This window comes from Prunus mume, linkage group LG2, assembly GCF_029339155.1.
Source record: "Prunus mume cultivar Tortuosa linkage group LG2, ASM2933915v1, whole genome shotgun sequence".
Lineage (NCBI taxonomy): Eukaryota > Viridiplantae > Streptophyta > Magnoliopsida > Rosales > Rosaceae > Prunus > Prunus mume.
This window is the reverse complement of record NC_142699.1, coordinates 33,569,843-33,584,833: the sequence shown is the minus strand read 5'-3', so window position 1 is coordinate 33,584,833 and position 14,991 is coordinate 33,569,843. Positions and strand designations below refer to the sequence as shown.

Here is a 14,991-nt window from a genome sequence, read left to right as displayed (position 1 = left end):
TCTTGTGAGGCTATGATATGAGAGTTTAGGAGAAAGAGGTGATGCTTGTGATTGTTAAGGATCCGCACAACAATTCTAGTCATAAAATCAATCAATGCCAAGAGAAGTACAAATGATATTCTACTTTAATGTAAAGTAAACTACGGTGGAGATTCGAACACTGGTGCAGATTGAAGAGCATATCCATTTAACTAACTTGGCTAAGCCCATGCCTGCCAATCTTTAATAATTTTCAATATCTAAAAACAAGAGAAATAAAAAAACTGGTCAATGTTACCAACCATTTAGCCACATGGCAGTCTCGCAAATTCCCACCATAAGGAGCACCTTACCAGTAATTTCATTTGAACACCATCTCTATAACAATTTTCACAAATCTCAACTTTCCCGCCCAAAACCCCCGCTTTATTTCTCTCTCTTTTCGTCGGTAGTATTCTCTCTCTACAGATATATGAATTCAATTTTAATTTTAATTTTTTTCCTTCATTCTTCTTTTGTCTCTGCAAACAATGCCGGACCTCGGAAACCTCTCTCTCTCAGCTTCTCTAACCCTCACGACCTCCCCTAACTTCAAATTGCTCACTGATTCACCCGAACAGAGCTTGGTCAAAAACCTAGGCCTTGACTGCGATTGGGACCAGAGGTTGAGGTTCGCCACTCTGCACAATGCCGAGGTCAGCACTGGCGCTGCAATCAGGGTTTTCCGGCGGAGCCGGCCATTGGTGGACAGATCGAAGAAGATCTCCAGCGGCAAGAGTTTGGAGGACAATGTGCGCGAATGGGTTTCCAACAGAGTGGAATTGGGCATTCCTGAGTCGCGGTGCTCGTTGCCGTTTCTTGACGGCGCAAAGAAATTGGTAACTTTACTTTTCGTTTTGAATTGCTGTTTGGTTGCTGGGAAAATGGGGGAAGAGAAGTAAAAGAGGGAAAGTTTCAACCTTTTTGCTTTTTGATATTTGCGATTTGACGAGAATGGGTATTTTTTATGTTCGTGTTTGGGGCAAGAGTAGTTTCTTTGTTCGTTTTGGGATCTTATTTCGGTTCGATAAAGAATTACCATACATGGTATATCAGTCTTATTCCATATTGGAATATTTTTCTGACCAAGATTATTAGTTGAGGTTAATTTCAATGATTGAGGCGGGGTTTTAAAGAGTAATCACATGAACTAGTGGTATTTTTAGAGTCATGTATTTAAAGTTCTTCTGATCATGATGCTTTTCTTGCATTTTTTGCTACTCTATGTTTCACAGTGTACTCTTTTCTTTCTTTTTTTACTTGTTCTTCTTTACTTTTGGTTTCATTTCAGGTTGAATGTCTTGTTTGCCATTATTATGTCTACCCTGGGGAGGAGGTCGTATGCTCTGTTCGTGGTTGTCAAGGAGTGTATCATGGGAAATGTGTGAAGGAAAGGCTTCGAATCTCTAATATGAAAAAGTTCAAGTGTCAGCAACATGTAAGATCTGACAAGAATAATCATTCTGTTGGTTCTACTTATTTATTTATTTTATTTTGTGCCATGCTATTTTGCTTTCTGCATGTTAAAAGTGCAAAAAGCAACTCTACAATAAATCTATGTCAGCGTTTGGGAGAAAGAGGTTGTTCTTATTTGGTTCTGAGAGAGTACTGTGGACATTCTGTTCTTCATTGATTCCGATATAAGCCTTACAATGACTATACTGATTACTAGGGTGTTGGCCTGGCTATTGACATGTAGACTCTATCCATCTCGTACTGGTAATTAGTACACGGAGACCATCATATGAGTCTTATAAATGGAAATTTTCATTCATATATAGATGTTAGTATTTAATGGTGCAACATTAATGTTAAAATCATTTTAGGTATCATAATTAAAGCGGATAAACTTTTGCACTCTTCCCTCAGATGTTAAGGAGTTGTAATTAAAAATTCTGAAAGTGTCTACTATTGCTTCAGATTTCTTCTATCCTTCACAATGTACTAAATCCTGTTTAACTTTTATAGAACAAAAATGTTTAAACATTCCTCTGTTGTCTTGTCATCTTATTCTTAATATCTGTTGAAGTATCTTTTTGTTTAAACACACACACACATGCACACACAAAAATTTGAGCTTACAAAATTGCTTACACAAGTTGCATCTTCATTGAGCAGGCATGCTTCATTTGCAGACAGAGGGTAGATTGGCGGTGTATGCGATGCCCTATAGCGTCACATGATAAATGTGCAGCTTGGCCGGATGAAGTGATTTACTTGAAAGACCGGCCAGGGAAGGCTGTTTGTTGGAGGCATCCTACAGATTGGCGGCAAGATAGGAAGGTCAATTTCTTCTTTCCTTAATCAGTAGTTTCTGATTCTTATTTAGTTTTCTGGTACATCTACACCACAATCATTGTCTTTCACTTTAATGTGAATGTGCTACCAACAAAAGAAGGTACCCTTGTGTAAGTGGATGAATTCTTTATCATATTCTCATATCTTGCTAAATTGATGGGGGTCCCCATGAGGATTTTTCATGTTTCTTTCTAACATGCATCCTCATGCAACTGAATTAGAGACTCAGAGGATCATCCTTCATGTTTGTATAGTTCTTTTTCCTTTCCCATAAAATCACTTTGTCACTTTTATTCTAATATTGTCAGTAAATGATTTATATGTAGTCAGAAAATAGAACAAGAATTTCCTGCAGTTCCATTGCTTATACTATAGCCTTTTTGTTGTTGCATTCAATGGGAATGTAGAACTTCTGGAAGTGAAGCAAGGGGAACTAGTGACATGAGATGTGTATGTGTGCGCATGTGTCTGCATGCACATGATGGAACAAGAAGTCTCAGCAGTTCATTTTCTTGTACCTCTTTTCTTTGATGCATTTGATCAGAATGCAAAGTGAGGAATGGTTATGCATGAAATAGTTTAAATTACTAAAATTATATCCTTCTGCAGGAAGATTACAGTAAATAGAGTATATGATATGCGGAAACAGATCTGGTGTCAAATTGACACCCCTCTTGCCTTTACCCAAGACTTATGTATTTTTCACCTTAGGGAAGGCCCTGAGGCTACATGAATTGTTGTCATCAAGTATTAGAGAAAGCAGAAAAAGAATCTCAAAATTGAAACCTCTCTTGCCTTTACCTAAGACCTACTCCTTTTCCACCCAAGGGAAGGGTCATCTTCTATAATTTCGCATGTGAGGGGTTATTTCTTGGTTTCGTCCAGTCATCTGAGATTGTTGTCATCAAGTATTAAAGAAAGCAGAAAATCAAAGAGTTAAACTTTATGCTCCGTTCTAATTAAGGTGGCACTGAGAAGTTCGTTAAGTTTTCAATTCAACATTTAAAACTATTTTTCCCTATTTTAGGAACAGTATAAGTCAGCTACGTCAGTCACACAGTGTGCCCGATAAGTCTGTGTCTACGTAAGTCTGCTTCTTGTAAGCTGGTTATTGTATTGCGTGTCTTATTCTGATATATGAACTTTTTTTCATTTTCAAGTAAAGTTATGTGTTGAATTTAATCATCTGGACCAAGTGAGTTGTTATTTAGTATGTGATTTTGCAGTTTGTCAGAGGGAAGCAAATGATTTTGAGGCTGACTTATATAGTTTGAGTTTGTTTAAAACTAGCATAGAATATCTTATATTTTTGTTGAAGTTTATTTCGTCATCTGTATTTTTCATTGATTAGGCTGGTTGACAGGACTGATCTATTTGTTGAATGAGCAGCATGTGGTTTCGACAAGCAGTATAGAGGTCAGACTTATGAAGAGCTTGTTAATCTTTAATATATACATATATGAAGTTACATCAGCATGGCTAAATATGTGAAGTACTTGTGTCATGCATTATATTGCATCAGTTTCAGTATGCAATATTCAGATTGGTTACTGTCGGAAATTGTTTAACATAAGTTGTTTCATCAGTACAATAGAGAAAATGGTTGGATCTCTTTGAAAACTGAGCTTTGTTTTTGTCTCTTGAGATTTAAATCTAACAAATTTTTTTTATGAAGTTCCATAACTGAATAATTTTTTTTTCTACTTGTACAATTTGTTTTTGATGTCTGGATTAACTGATATAATGCGGATGTCTCCCTTTTTTTTTTTTTTTTAATGAAAGATGTCTCCTTATTTTAAAGTTTACCATAAAGCCTCCTTTACAAATTATACCTAAATCCTAGACGTGAAGTGTAAGAAAAACTCAGAAAATGGGCTTAGCCAGTTCCAGTGCTATAATGTTTGACTAGTTCTTATAAATATGTGATATACACAACTAATTGACTCTCTTCAAAATTTAGGAGGTATTCTGTCGCTTGCCTCTGCCTTACACTGATGAGGAGTTCAAGATTGACTTGACTTGGAAAGATACGGATATTAAATTAGAGCCACCTCCATATGTGCACATCAGGCGTAGTATCCTATATATGCTCTTTGTTACATCAGATCAGTTACTTGAGGTTGTTAAAGTTTTTGACATAAATCTGTGCATGGAATTGTTTATGGAAAAATGTTAAGAACTGAGCATTTGATTCCTGATGAGAAACAGTGGTCATTCTGTTTTGGCTGGTAATTTTTATTTATTTAGAAGTATTTCTCAATATTATGACTACTTTGGCATCTATCTTGACTGAAGTTAGATATTTACCTAGTCAAGAAGAAGCGTGATGGCAGTGATGATGATGTTGGATGCACATGTCGCACTTCCACATGCTCTGAGGATTGTGTTTGCAGGTATTTTGAACTATCTTCCATATTTTGACTGATGAAGTATGTTATAGCTGTTAGGGTATCTGTTGTCAATATTGTATCCTATTTCCAAATTAATATGCATCAACGCTTCCCCATAATTCAAAATGCAGTAGTACCTGATATTTCACCCATATGTTTAAGTTAATCCTCACTGTTCAAGTGAAAACTCTCTGCATTTAAATTGAAAATTTCATGGATACCTCAGCCATATTTGTGACATATGAATAATCTGATAGGGGTCAATGCATAAGCTGCTCAAAAGCTTGCCATTGCTCAGAAAATTGCTCAAACCGACCGTTTCGCAAGGAGAAGAAGATCAAAATCGTAAAGGTGAGAAATAGTATGTTTGAGGAGAATCAAGTCAACCTTCTATTTTCTTCAAGTAGAGTTTATTATATATTCTTGATTACATTTTATGTACTGAGGCGAATTTTGTCCCTTGTATGGCTCTACGAAATAATGTTTGATTTCACCTCAGACTGAATACTGCGGTTGGGGAGCAGAGGCAGCTGAATCTATTAAGAAAGGCGATTTTATAATTGAGTACATTGGGGAAGGTTGTCCTCTCCTCTTTACATTTTCTGTAGTCAACAACAGTGAAGGCTGCATTTCATGTCCATATTTTCTTCTCTTTGATTTTCAAGTTGCCTATGGTATTTTCAGAACAAAAAAAAAAGAAGATAAAAAAACTAAGCTCCTGTTCTTGACTGCATCTGTGTTTCTCATGCTTTCTTTTCTCATCAAGCATTTTATGTGTTTCTTTTTAGAGTATTACCTGTTTTATGTAACTATAAATTTCAAACTGGATAACCGAATTTTATGGTTCTGAAGAGTGAATTCCCAATTTCAAACTGGATACCTGAATTTTATGGTTCTAAACTTATTTTATCTGTTTCAGTTATTGATGATGCTTTGTGCGAACGAAGGCTTTGGGACATGAAGTACAAAGAGGTGCAGAATTTCTATATGTGTGAAATTCGAAAAGACTTTACAATTGATGCAACTTTCAAAGGAAATCCATCTCGATTTTTGAACCACAGCTGTGATCCCAACTGTGTCCTTGAAAAGTGGTTAGTATGTTTTAACGTTATTGTCTTGAATTGCTTTGGAATTTGCGGATAGAGTTCACTTGCACATTCCATTAGGATTATGGTTCAATTGCTCTTGGAATATTGTTTTGCATGTTATAGAACAATTACTATGTGCTTGTGTTTATCAACAAGTCTTGGCCTCTTTTGGGACACTGGGTTCCTGTTTAGTCTGTGATTTACTGATTTTATACATGTTTGTCAAAAAATTGTTGGTAGTCAATTCTCATGGTCAGACCAATAATCACATATAAAGAAGGGTCCTATGGACATGGTGCATGTCGGATTCATTTATACCCGTGTTCCATTGTGGAACCTACATGCATTAGACAAGATTTATGGACTTAAAGATTATCAATGTGTCTAAGTGAGCACAGTTGTTGCTAAGGAGTTGTTTTAGACAAGAATTTGTGTTCCAGTTGTTAGTTGTAGGGTTAGTAATTGAGCTTCTTGATTTATGGGGCAAGGCAGATTCTCTCCCTCTGGAAATCAAGAGTTAGCAACATCCGATTAAGCAGTTCCCATTAGTTGCGTTAGCAATCCTTATTAGTTATACAGATAAATGAATTCTCTATCTTCTCATTAGGATAAAGCTTTCAACATAGAATTAGGCTCCCAACCAATATTCAAGTTGTTTTCTTGCAGGCAAGTTGAGGGTGAAACACGGGTGGGTGTGTTTGCTGCAAGATCAATAGAAGTTGGAGAGGCATTAACATACGATTACAGGTACCTCCTGATCTTACTTGTAGCAGGTTGTTTAATTTCTGTTTGTTGATCCCATGTCTCAACATTTGTGTTTCCATGTTTATACTAAATTTCAAAATTTTATGTTCGAAAATAATATTTATTCTGTTCTTGACTGGTTTTCAAACAAATGTTGTTTATCATGAGCTTCAAATAATTTATGATGTCCTTATGCCCCTGCTTTTGCTGCAAACCTTCTGACGCAAGGGACAAATGTTGTTAAGAGAAATGGTTATTTGTCATGGCTTCTAAAACGATTATTGCTTCTTGTAAACCTGTTTGAGTGCCTGTTTAAAACCGTAAGATGCTCATTTTTCAAGTTTCTGAGACTCAACTTCTTTTTAGTTCTTTTCAATTAATTTCAAGCTTTATTATTATTATTATTTTGAAAAGTAGGATGAAGTTCTTTGACATATGCAGATTAATGGGATTTGAGAATTTAGTAGAGCATTAGTTCCTAATATTTTGATTTTGAATATAATATTTTGTAGATTTGTGCAATTTGGACCCGAGGTGAAGTGCCATTGTGGTGCTCCAAATTGTCAAGGCTACCTTGGAAGCAAGAGAAAGATTAATAAGGTGGAACTTTGCTGGGGTTCAAAACGCAAAAGAACATCAACTGCTTGCATAGCTATCATTACTCAATGATTTCTCTCACATAGAGGTATTTTGTTGTATCTCCATCTGATGTTGTGGATTGCCCATATCAAGAAATGTGGGCAAATAGAAGGAAAAGAAAAATTCAAAAAAGAAAAACTCAAAAAGCACAGATTACATAATCACACCTTGTTATTGTTTGGATACAATCTAAGGAACATTTTGTATTGTAAGATTGTAACGTTCAATCCTCTGCAGCATTTATATTGGCCGTTAAACAGTGGATTAGTAAAGCCTGTAATTGATTTGCCCATGTGGGGATATGTAGTTACATTTGATCAAAATAAGAGAATTGACCTACTTGTTCATTCTTTCCATATTATCAAAGTCAATCTGTGAAGACTGCATTGAACAGCAGACTATAAATTCACCCCAAATGCTTTTGGGTTTGATTATTATGGGTGTGCCACTATTGGTATTGTGTGTCTAAATAGCATTACTCAACATAATTGAGTCTGCGCGGACATTCCAGGCTAGAGGAAATGAAACAAGTCCGATGGGTCGGACTGAAAAGCGAGTAGAACAAAAGCAATTGGACTGAGTCAAACTCAAATCATTATATTATTGGAAATTCCAGTTTCCAGTTTCCAGTTTTTAAGTATGTTCGGACATAAGTGTTCATGTGAATAGTTTCTTCCCAATTGCCGGATTCCACAGTTTTTATGGTGAGACTTGTCATAGTTTCTTCCTAACTGCCCATAGGAAAATTACAACTCAGCAAGCCTCTATCACCCTTCAAATCAGCATATTAGAATTCTTTTTCAATTGTATTATTTGTTATACTTAATTGATGCCATTCAAATTTTTGTTACTTTTTATTATTCTTCAGGAAATTGTTGTGTCGGAGAGTTGATCAATCCTGATTAATAACTAGAAAGTGGGAAGTTGTCTTTTGGACAACCGCATTTCGGTTTGGATACTCTTTGCACTTGGGCCGTTTCCCGTTCACCTCTTCTACAAGGACCACATTTGCTATACATTTGAGATACCCTGGTTCCCTAATGACTTTGCCTTGAATAGCAAGCTTGTACATGCTTTATCACTTCATTTCCTTTTCATTCTTAAGATGTTGATGAGGCTACTAATCACTAGGGGTGGAAATTTTGGACACAACATGACAACACCACTAAATAACGACATGAAGTTAATGGTGCAGGACGCGGACACGAATATGACACGACCTGCTAAACATGAATAATAAACGAGTCAAGTTGATTTTTATACGACAGACTTTCCTCCTCTTAACAACTAGTAGAACTTAGGATCTACATTGAGGTGCTGATGATACTTGGGTCAACTCTACATTAAAAAAAATTGCTATCTGGTTGCGATATTCTTAGAAATTGAAATTCTCATGCGAAGGGTTTTGTTTTGGTTGGGTGGCGTCACCTCTGCCACTCCAACTTGGCTAGGAATCTGTGTGTTCCTTTAATGGCTTACAAGGTTACAAGGCATTCCAATGACAAAACACAACGAGTTTCACATCACAGCTAAACAAAGTCATCATCTTTGATTAAACAGTAATATATACTTCACTTTCAGTGAAAACCCAATGTGTTAGGCATGTTTATGCTGACAAATGTTGGGCCCTCCATCCAGTTACATAACAGAACAAAAGAGAAAAAAAAAACCCAAAAACACTGCCATTTATGAGGGAAAGAGGGCCGGCCATTCAATCTATCTTCCCTTGAGAAAAATCTTGCAGATCTTCTCCCAGATCTTCCTGTCTGGTTCAGCCAATTGCAGTGCAGACCTTGCGTTTTCAGCAAAACCTTTCTCTATGAAGTTGTTGTTGAGAAGGCGGTCGATGAGATTATAAAGGATGTCCTTGGAGTACTCAGGATGGCCTTGAATGCCAAGAATATGGCCTCCAATGGTGAACATTTCGACCCCCGTCTTGTTGGAGTATCCGATCACTTCAGCACCCGAAGGAACTTCCCGGACCTCATCTTGATGGCACTCGATGATCGAAAGCGCAGGTGGGATTTCATCCAATCCGTCGAAGAAGCTGAATGGCGACAGGTCCTTCACTATCTTCACTTTCCTCAGCCCAATATCCCACCCTGTATCAGCCTTCCCAACCTTTCCTCCCAGTGCTCTGCACAAAACCTATTCAATTCAAGTGCATACTCAAACTTAGATCACATGTCGTAAAATAAAAAAACGCGGGTAATATTTTCTCGTCAGATATTTAGTAAAAAGTTAAAACGCCGGGATTATTCTGTTGCCAGATATATATTTAGTGGAAAGCATAGGTACCTGGTGACCAAAGCAAATGCCAAGGACTTTCTTCTCCATGGCATCCAAATATTGCAAGAGAAAGCAAAGTTCGATGATCCAGTGGTCATTGCCATAAGCATCATAAGGGCTGCCACTGATCACAAAGCCATCATAGTTTTCAAGCTCACTCTTTTTAGGAAACTCTCCCTCTACAACTCTGTACAAATCCCAACTCTCTCCTTCTGCGCCAAAAGCTGCAACAAACACATTGTAGTAGCCGCCATACACTTTCTTCACATACTCAGAGTCCTTTGCTGCCAGCAGAAGTGCATATCTAGCCTGTTTTTCAATCTGCATCTTGGGAGAGCGAAGAGCACAAGAGTTTGAAAATAGATCAATACAAAAACGAATATGGGCAAGTGGTCAAGGGTATGAAGTAAGTTGAGATTCTGGTAACTAAAACGAGGGACAAAATATTTGTGCCTAAGAGAAACAATTGGAGAGAGCTGAAGATGGAAGCTTTGGTATGTGAATTCATGTAAAGAAATTGGCCTTTTATAGGGAAAGTTTGCTGCCATGGGCCCCTTTGTTCATAGAAAAATTCCAATAATATAATTACAAAAGAAAGTTGGAAAAAAAAAAAAAAAAAAGCACAGAATCAGATGAGAGAATACCAAGTTGGAAGAAAATTGATTTACATATAGGAAAGTTTATAATGATGGAGATATATGTAGAGCATTGGCTTCCTTACAAAGATTACATAAAATAAATCTAACAAAAAAGAAAAGAAAAACGATTGCAAAACCGTAATTTCAGAAACAAAGGTTACATATATTCTGGGAAACGATCAGAATGGAGACGTTTTTTAAGGAAGGGTTCATTTAGAAGCTAAAGAGAGAGAGTAGAGTTGATTGATGGAATTTGCCTTGTAATCTTATACTAGAGATTTCTATTCATGCTCTGCATGTGGGATAGAACGTTATTACTGAGGAAAGAAGAGAAAAACTAGGAAGAGTGGTCGGAGAAAAACATGTGAGAAGTTTGGTTTATTTTTGTTTTTTAAATATTTTTTTAATTACTGTTTTACCCTCATTAGATAGTCTTTTTTTTTCTTTTAATGTCAATGTGAGTAGGGATATAATATAAGTTTTTTTTTTTTCAAAAATGTGATTGATAAAATGAATTTCTTAAAAACTAGTATAGAGTTTTTAAATCATGATGGGCAAAATACAAATAACAGCATATAAATCACGCCACGGGGTGAAAAGGTGCATTGATTTGCAGACCAGTGATCTCAAGTTTGAAATTCCATGGCATCTTGGTATTGTGTGTGAAAACCCCCCTTTATCTTTATAATTTAGACTATCACTTATATTTTAAAATAATAATAATAATAGCATATCGCAACAGTGAATGGTTTATATATGTAGTTTAGACATTTTTAACAATTGGTTCACTTTATTTTTTCACTAAAAAATACATTAGTTTTATGACTTTAAAATTCGTAACACAATACCCTCACAATCAAGAATCAGATCAATTAAGGTGGGTAGTTGATCCAATTCTAATTTCTTAATTTATATATTTCTAGCTTCCCATCATTACACGAGTTCTCCATTTTTTCAATAAGTAAACATGCCTATTAGCAATGGTAATCTACGGGAAATGACTAATCTTTGTTTGTAGTATAAAGAATGGATGCATATCACTAATACATTACTAAAAGCAAAAGAAAAGCATATTTTGTTTAGCAAAAACAAAATAGAAAAAAAGCATATCATTCACGTGAAACATGAGGACATAATTTTTTAGTACAAAACATCACAATCTACTGTTAACAGAAAGTTCATATCACACAAATTTTTTGAATATGGTTGGATTGGATTGGATTCTGTCCCACACAAAGTTCATTTCACACTTATATGAACACTGTCGACACATTCTTACACATTTCCAAAGCAACCTTTAACTTAATAAGCATATAGAAAATGACCTCTTTTTGTTTTGTGCTAGGTGAATGAGTTTTGAATTTTGTTTTGTTAAAGGTGAATGAGTAAGCTCATGTGCTATAGACATGAGTTACATATGAGAGTTACATTTACGTTTTTGCCTTTTTCTATGTAGTTTTGTTTTCCCAACCTCAAGGCACATGCTAATTTGCCTTGATGAGCATATGCTAATTTGCCTTGGATATGAAAATGAACTCGACAAAATCCAGTCCAATCCAACATTGATGAGCATATGCTAATTTGCAAAGGGATGCAAAGCAAAATGGACGTAAAGCAAAGATAAACATTTAGCTACATACATTAATAATATGCACGAATTGCATCCTATTCTCCTCTCCTTATGCATCATCCCTTCCCTACCATAAATAATGACCTCCCATCTCAACAAACGAAAGGACAAGGAAACACCAAAAAACAGGGGGGCCAGTGTGTGGAAATTGGATCCAATTAATTAAGTAAAAAGATTATGTTAATTCGTATAAAATTAATAAATTATATTTGAAAGGTTTGGAAAACTAATTTCACTATATAGTATTATGAAATTGGAGCATGAACATCAATATTATATATATATATATATATTATTATAAATAAATAAAAAATTAATTGTCGTGTCTCCATTTCCCCGTGTCCACATGTTGTGTATCCGTGTCTGTGCAACATAGGTTCTGAGTTTAAGTCCCCACAGTCCACACATAAACTGACTGCTTTTCTATGAATTTGGAAAATGGCCTTTACTTGCAGACTCAGAGATCTCAAGTTCGAATTCCCAGGATATCATAGTTGTGTATGCGTGTGAGAAATCTCACTTCTCTGTAATTTAAACTATCGCTTGTATTAAATAAATGATGAATAATAATAACATGTAGAAAATAATGATTCAACTAAAACAAATGATAGTAAAATATTAATTTCATTCTCGTTTTACTTCGCACTTCCGGTCAAAGTTTGATTATCTCTTTCTTTTTTCCTTTTAGAAAAGAAAAAATCAACCCTAAAAGTATTAGCCATTTTATATAAACGAAAAGCAATTTCCCTATATAAACCAACTTGTCAGTGAACCTATTAAATTCTTATGAGTCCAAAGAAATGCACTATAACAAATTAGGAAGGATTAAAACATTTTGAGTGATCATGACTAGATTATTGTTTTGGCTTGAGCGAAGAAAAATAAAAAGGGTTCAAAAGCTGATATATGATTATATCCTAGCTAGGACCCGTGCTTCTGTTTTCTTACCTGTTGAAGGCCATGGCATCTCCCAATTCTAGCCTTGGACTTGGACTCTTCATTCTTGAAAGGAAACTGCCATTCAACACAATTTATAAGGACAGGAAATTGACTCCGTTCAACTTAAGCTTAGTTATCTTTTCACTATGAAAAAGATGTTTGATCTAATGAGTAAACATGTAAACCGGTCATCCTTCTCGCAAAGTAAATGGCCTGAACCTTGATTAAGGTTAAGGCTTACACTCAATCTCGTGATAGAGATACCTCTTGGAGATAACTTGCACACTTTGAAGAGTTATCAGAATAGGAGCAAACTGGGGTTTATCCTAGTTGAACCCCCTTCAATGGTTAAGTCAGAAGTGGTTTAGAGGTGGAGAGGGTTTTTAAGGTGAGATTATTTATTACCTTTGTCATGATGCAAGTGAAGGTTATTTATAGAGGGGAGAAGGGGAGATAAAGATCTAAGGAGGAGATATTTCTCTCCTTCTTGCCCCTGGTAGGACTGAGGTACATTAATTGATCCCTCTTGATCATCATGTTGTCTGACAGAGATTAAGTGGCAGAGCAACATTTGGTTTTGGATGTGAGGTACATTAATTGATCCATCTCCATCACCAGGTTGTATACCAGGGATTAAATGGTAACTCAACACCTGGCTTTGGATGTGAGGTACATTAATTTATCTATCTCCATCACCAGGTTGTCCATCAGACGGAGGGAGTGACTGACGCGACAGGGGTCTGATAGTGCTTCCAGAATGTCAATGCGCCTCAGGTCACACACGGTATCGTAATGGTTGAGTCGGTGTTTGCATGCCCGATCACTAATTCACACTTTCTCCCTTCAGGTTTAGCTTAAGAGGCCCTTGATCGACACCGGGGGTAGTACCTCTGGTCGGGTCGGTATATGGGGGACCTAGTCTCTTATGGCCACATGGTGTTCTCTGATAGGCTCGGCTTATAGTGATGGTATGAACCATTAACAAAACATATATAAAGTCATCCTCTCTTTTAGTTTTCTGTTTTGTTGGCTTTATTGTACTTATAATTTTGTATGATTGGATATGTTAGTTTTTCTTTTATGTCACCGTTATTTAGAGCATAACTAGTGATTGGGCGTGTCAATATTATATTTTGGACTAACTAACTCATAGTCTAGTGATACGTCTCTTCGTAATAATATTTAAAAATGTTCTTAGTTCAAATATTAATTATCCTTCATTGATAAGAAAGTATTAAAATAGTTTGAGTGTACTTTAAAAGAAGATTGGTGTCTTAGCAAAGTCCAAATAGCAGATCATTTGAGAAATAAAGTAGACAAAGTCGGCTCCCGATCATAGAGAATTTCCGGCTCACCAGATTCTATAAAAACATATTTTTGCAGCAATATTGAAAGGTAATCTTTGAATATGGTCCTTTTTCTCGTTTGGGTTCTAGAAAGTTACATAAGCAATGACAGAATTATAAATCCGAGATTGAACTCATATCTGAGACATATTCATCAAAACACATCCACGTTTGTAGGATGCTCTCTATCTGGCAAAATAATAACGAAAGCATTTGATTCTGATTCGTTATAAATAAGCTTATTAATGGACGCATCAGTGTCTTCAACAGAATATAACCTCTAATGGACCCAGAGAGTGTGGAAAGAAACTTAGGGCATCTCTCAGAGGCGTCAGCCAAGTGGGATCAATATTGTTACGTTAACGATTCAAATGTATCATGCATCTTCATCCCAGAGTGTCCATGTTCATCGCCAGTATCAATTCAAGTCATCCATTCACATCATTCCTGACTTGATCATGTAGGAAATATATTCCACAGACATTTTTCTATTTAAGTATATGTTCAATTGTTAAAAGTACCAAACGAGGGAGACTTTCTATCCGTATGGAATTTGGAAAATAGAAATGCATTTCTATACCGTGGGAAATGAATCTATCCGGTGGTCTAAAAGATTTTTGTACCTTGAAACTAAGAAGAAAAGACAAGATTACGTAGCGTACAAATCACAACTCCGCATAGATAGTGTTTCAAAAACGCTATAGAAAGATATAATAGGGTTTTGGGTTATACAAAACGCTATAATTAAAACCCCAAACTATACCTAGCATTTTTGAAGTGCTATCAAAGATCCTTTTCCATTTCGTTAATGCTATTAAAATGTTATAATGTGTTAGAGTTTGTACAGAAAAATAATTTTACTCTGTCCCACATTGGAAAAGAGTAGTTTCCACACATCATTTATAAGCACCCGCTCACTTGAAACACTAAATAGGAAGTGGGGCCCTCACCTTTAGATTGAGATTTTGGGGT

At 35.9% G+C, this 14,991-nt stretch overlaps 2 protein-coding genes and 1 long non-coding RNA gene across 4 annotated transcripts; 1 reads left to right on the top strand and 2 right to left on the bottom strand.

Annotated features, from left to right (window-relative positions):
* The first annotated feature begins 233 nt into the window (after positions 1-233).
* SDG4 (SET domain group 4) lies at positions 234-7,514 on the top strand. Its single transcript, XM_089044380.1, has 11 exons — positions 234-857; positions 1,310-1,456; positions 2,137-2,301; positions 3,706-3,732; positions 4,277-4,391; positions 4,616-4,709; positions 4,964-5,057; positions 5,206-5,284; positions 5,626-5,797; positions 6,461-6,541; positions 7,051-7,514. The coding sequence occupies exons 1-11, from the start codon at positions 510-512 to the stop codon at positions 7,205-7,207; spliced, it is 1,479 nt and encodes a 492-aa protein (XP_088900506.1). The 5' UTR covers positions 234-509; the 3' UTR covers positions 7,208-7,514.
* A 1,193-nt stretch (positions 7,515-8,707) lies between these two features.
* Positions 8,708-9,973, bottom strand: LOC103323428 (gamma-glutamyl peptidase 5-like). The gene is made up of 2 exons (XM_008225424.3): positions 9,476-9,973; positions 8,708-9,325 (listed from the first exon to the last, which is right to left on the bottom strand). Exons 1-2 carry the CDS (start codon positions 9,791-9,793, stop codon positions 8,894-8,896), a joined length of 750 nt encoding a protein of 249 aa, XP_008223646.2. The 5' UTR covers positions 9,794-9,973; the 3' UTR covers positions 8,708-8,893.
* Positions 9,974-10,114: 141 nt separating this feature from the next.
* Positions 10,115-13,600, bottom strand: LOC148920107 (uncharacterized). 2 transcript variants are annotated; one of them, XR_016123533.1, is made up of 3 exons: positions 12,938-13,347; positions 12,683-12,748; positions 10,115-12,258 (listed from the first exon to the last, which is right to left on the bottom strand). It is a non-coding gene; the product is annotated as an uncharacterized LOC148920107 (long non-coding RNA). The 2 variants fall into 2 exon arrangements; XR_016123532.1 differs by having other exon boundaries at positions 10,115-12,748; positions 12,938-13,600.
* Positions 13,601-14,991: the final 1,391 nt, after the last annotated feature.

What these genes read in the sequence shown, in the direction of transcription:
- SDG4 (XM_089044380.1), top strand. Translation starts at nt 510, where the DNA reads ATGCCGGACCTCGGAAACCTCTCTCTCTCAGCTTCTCTAACCCTCACG. An exon ending in AGTTCAAGTGTCAGCAACAT is followed by an intron (nt 1,457 to 2,136) that starts GTAAGATCTGAC and finishes TTCATTGAGCAG; the next exon opens with GCATGCTTCATTTGCAGACA. An exon ending in AACTGTGTCCTTGAAAAGTG is followed by an intron (nt 5,798 to 6,460) that starts GTTAGTATGTTT and finishes GTTTTCTTGCAG; the next exon opens with GCAAGTTGAGGGTGAAACAC.
- LOC103323428 (XM_008225424.3), bottom strand. Translation starts at nt 9,793, where the DNA reads ATGCAGATTGAAAAACAGGCTAGATATGCACTTCTGCTGGCAGCAAAG. An exon ending in GCATTTGCTTTGGTCACCAG is followed by an intron (nt 9,326 to 9,475) that starts GTACCTATGCTT and finishes TGAATTGAATAG; the next exon opens with GTTTTGTGCAGAGCACTGGG.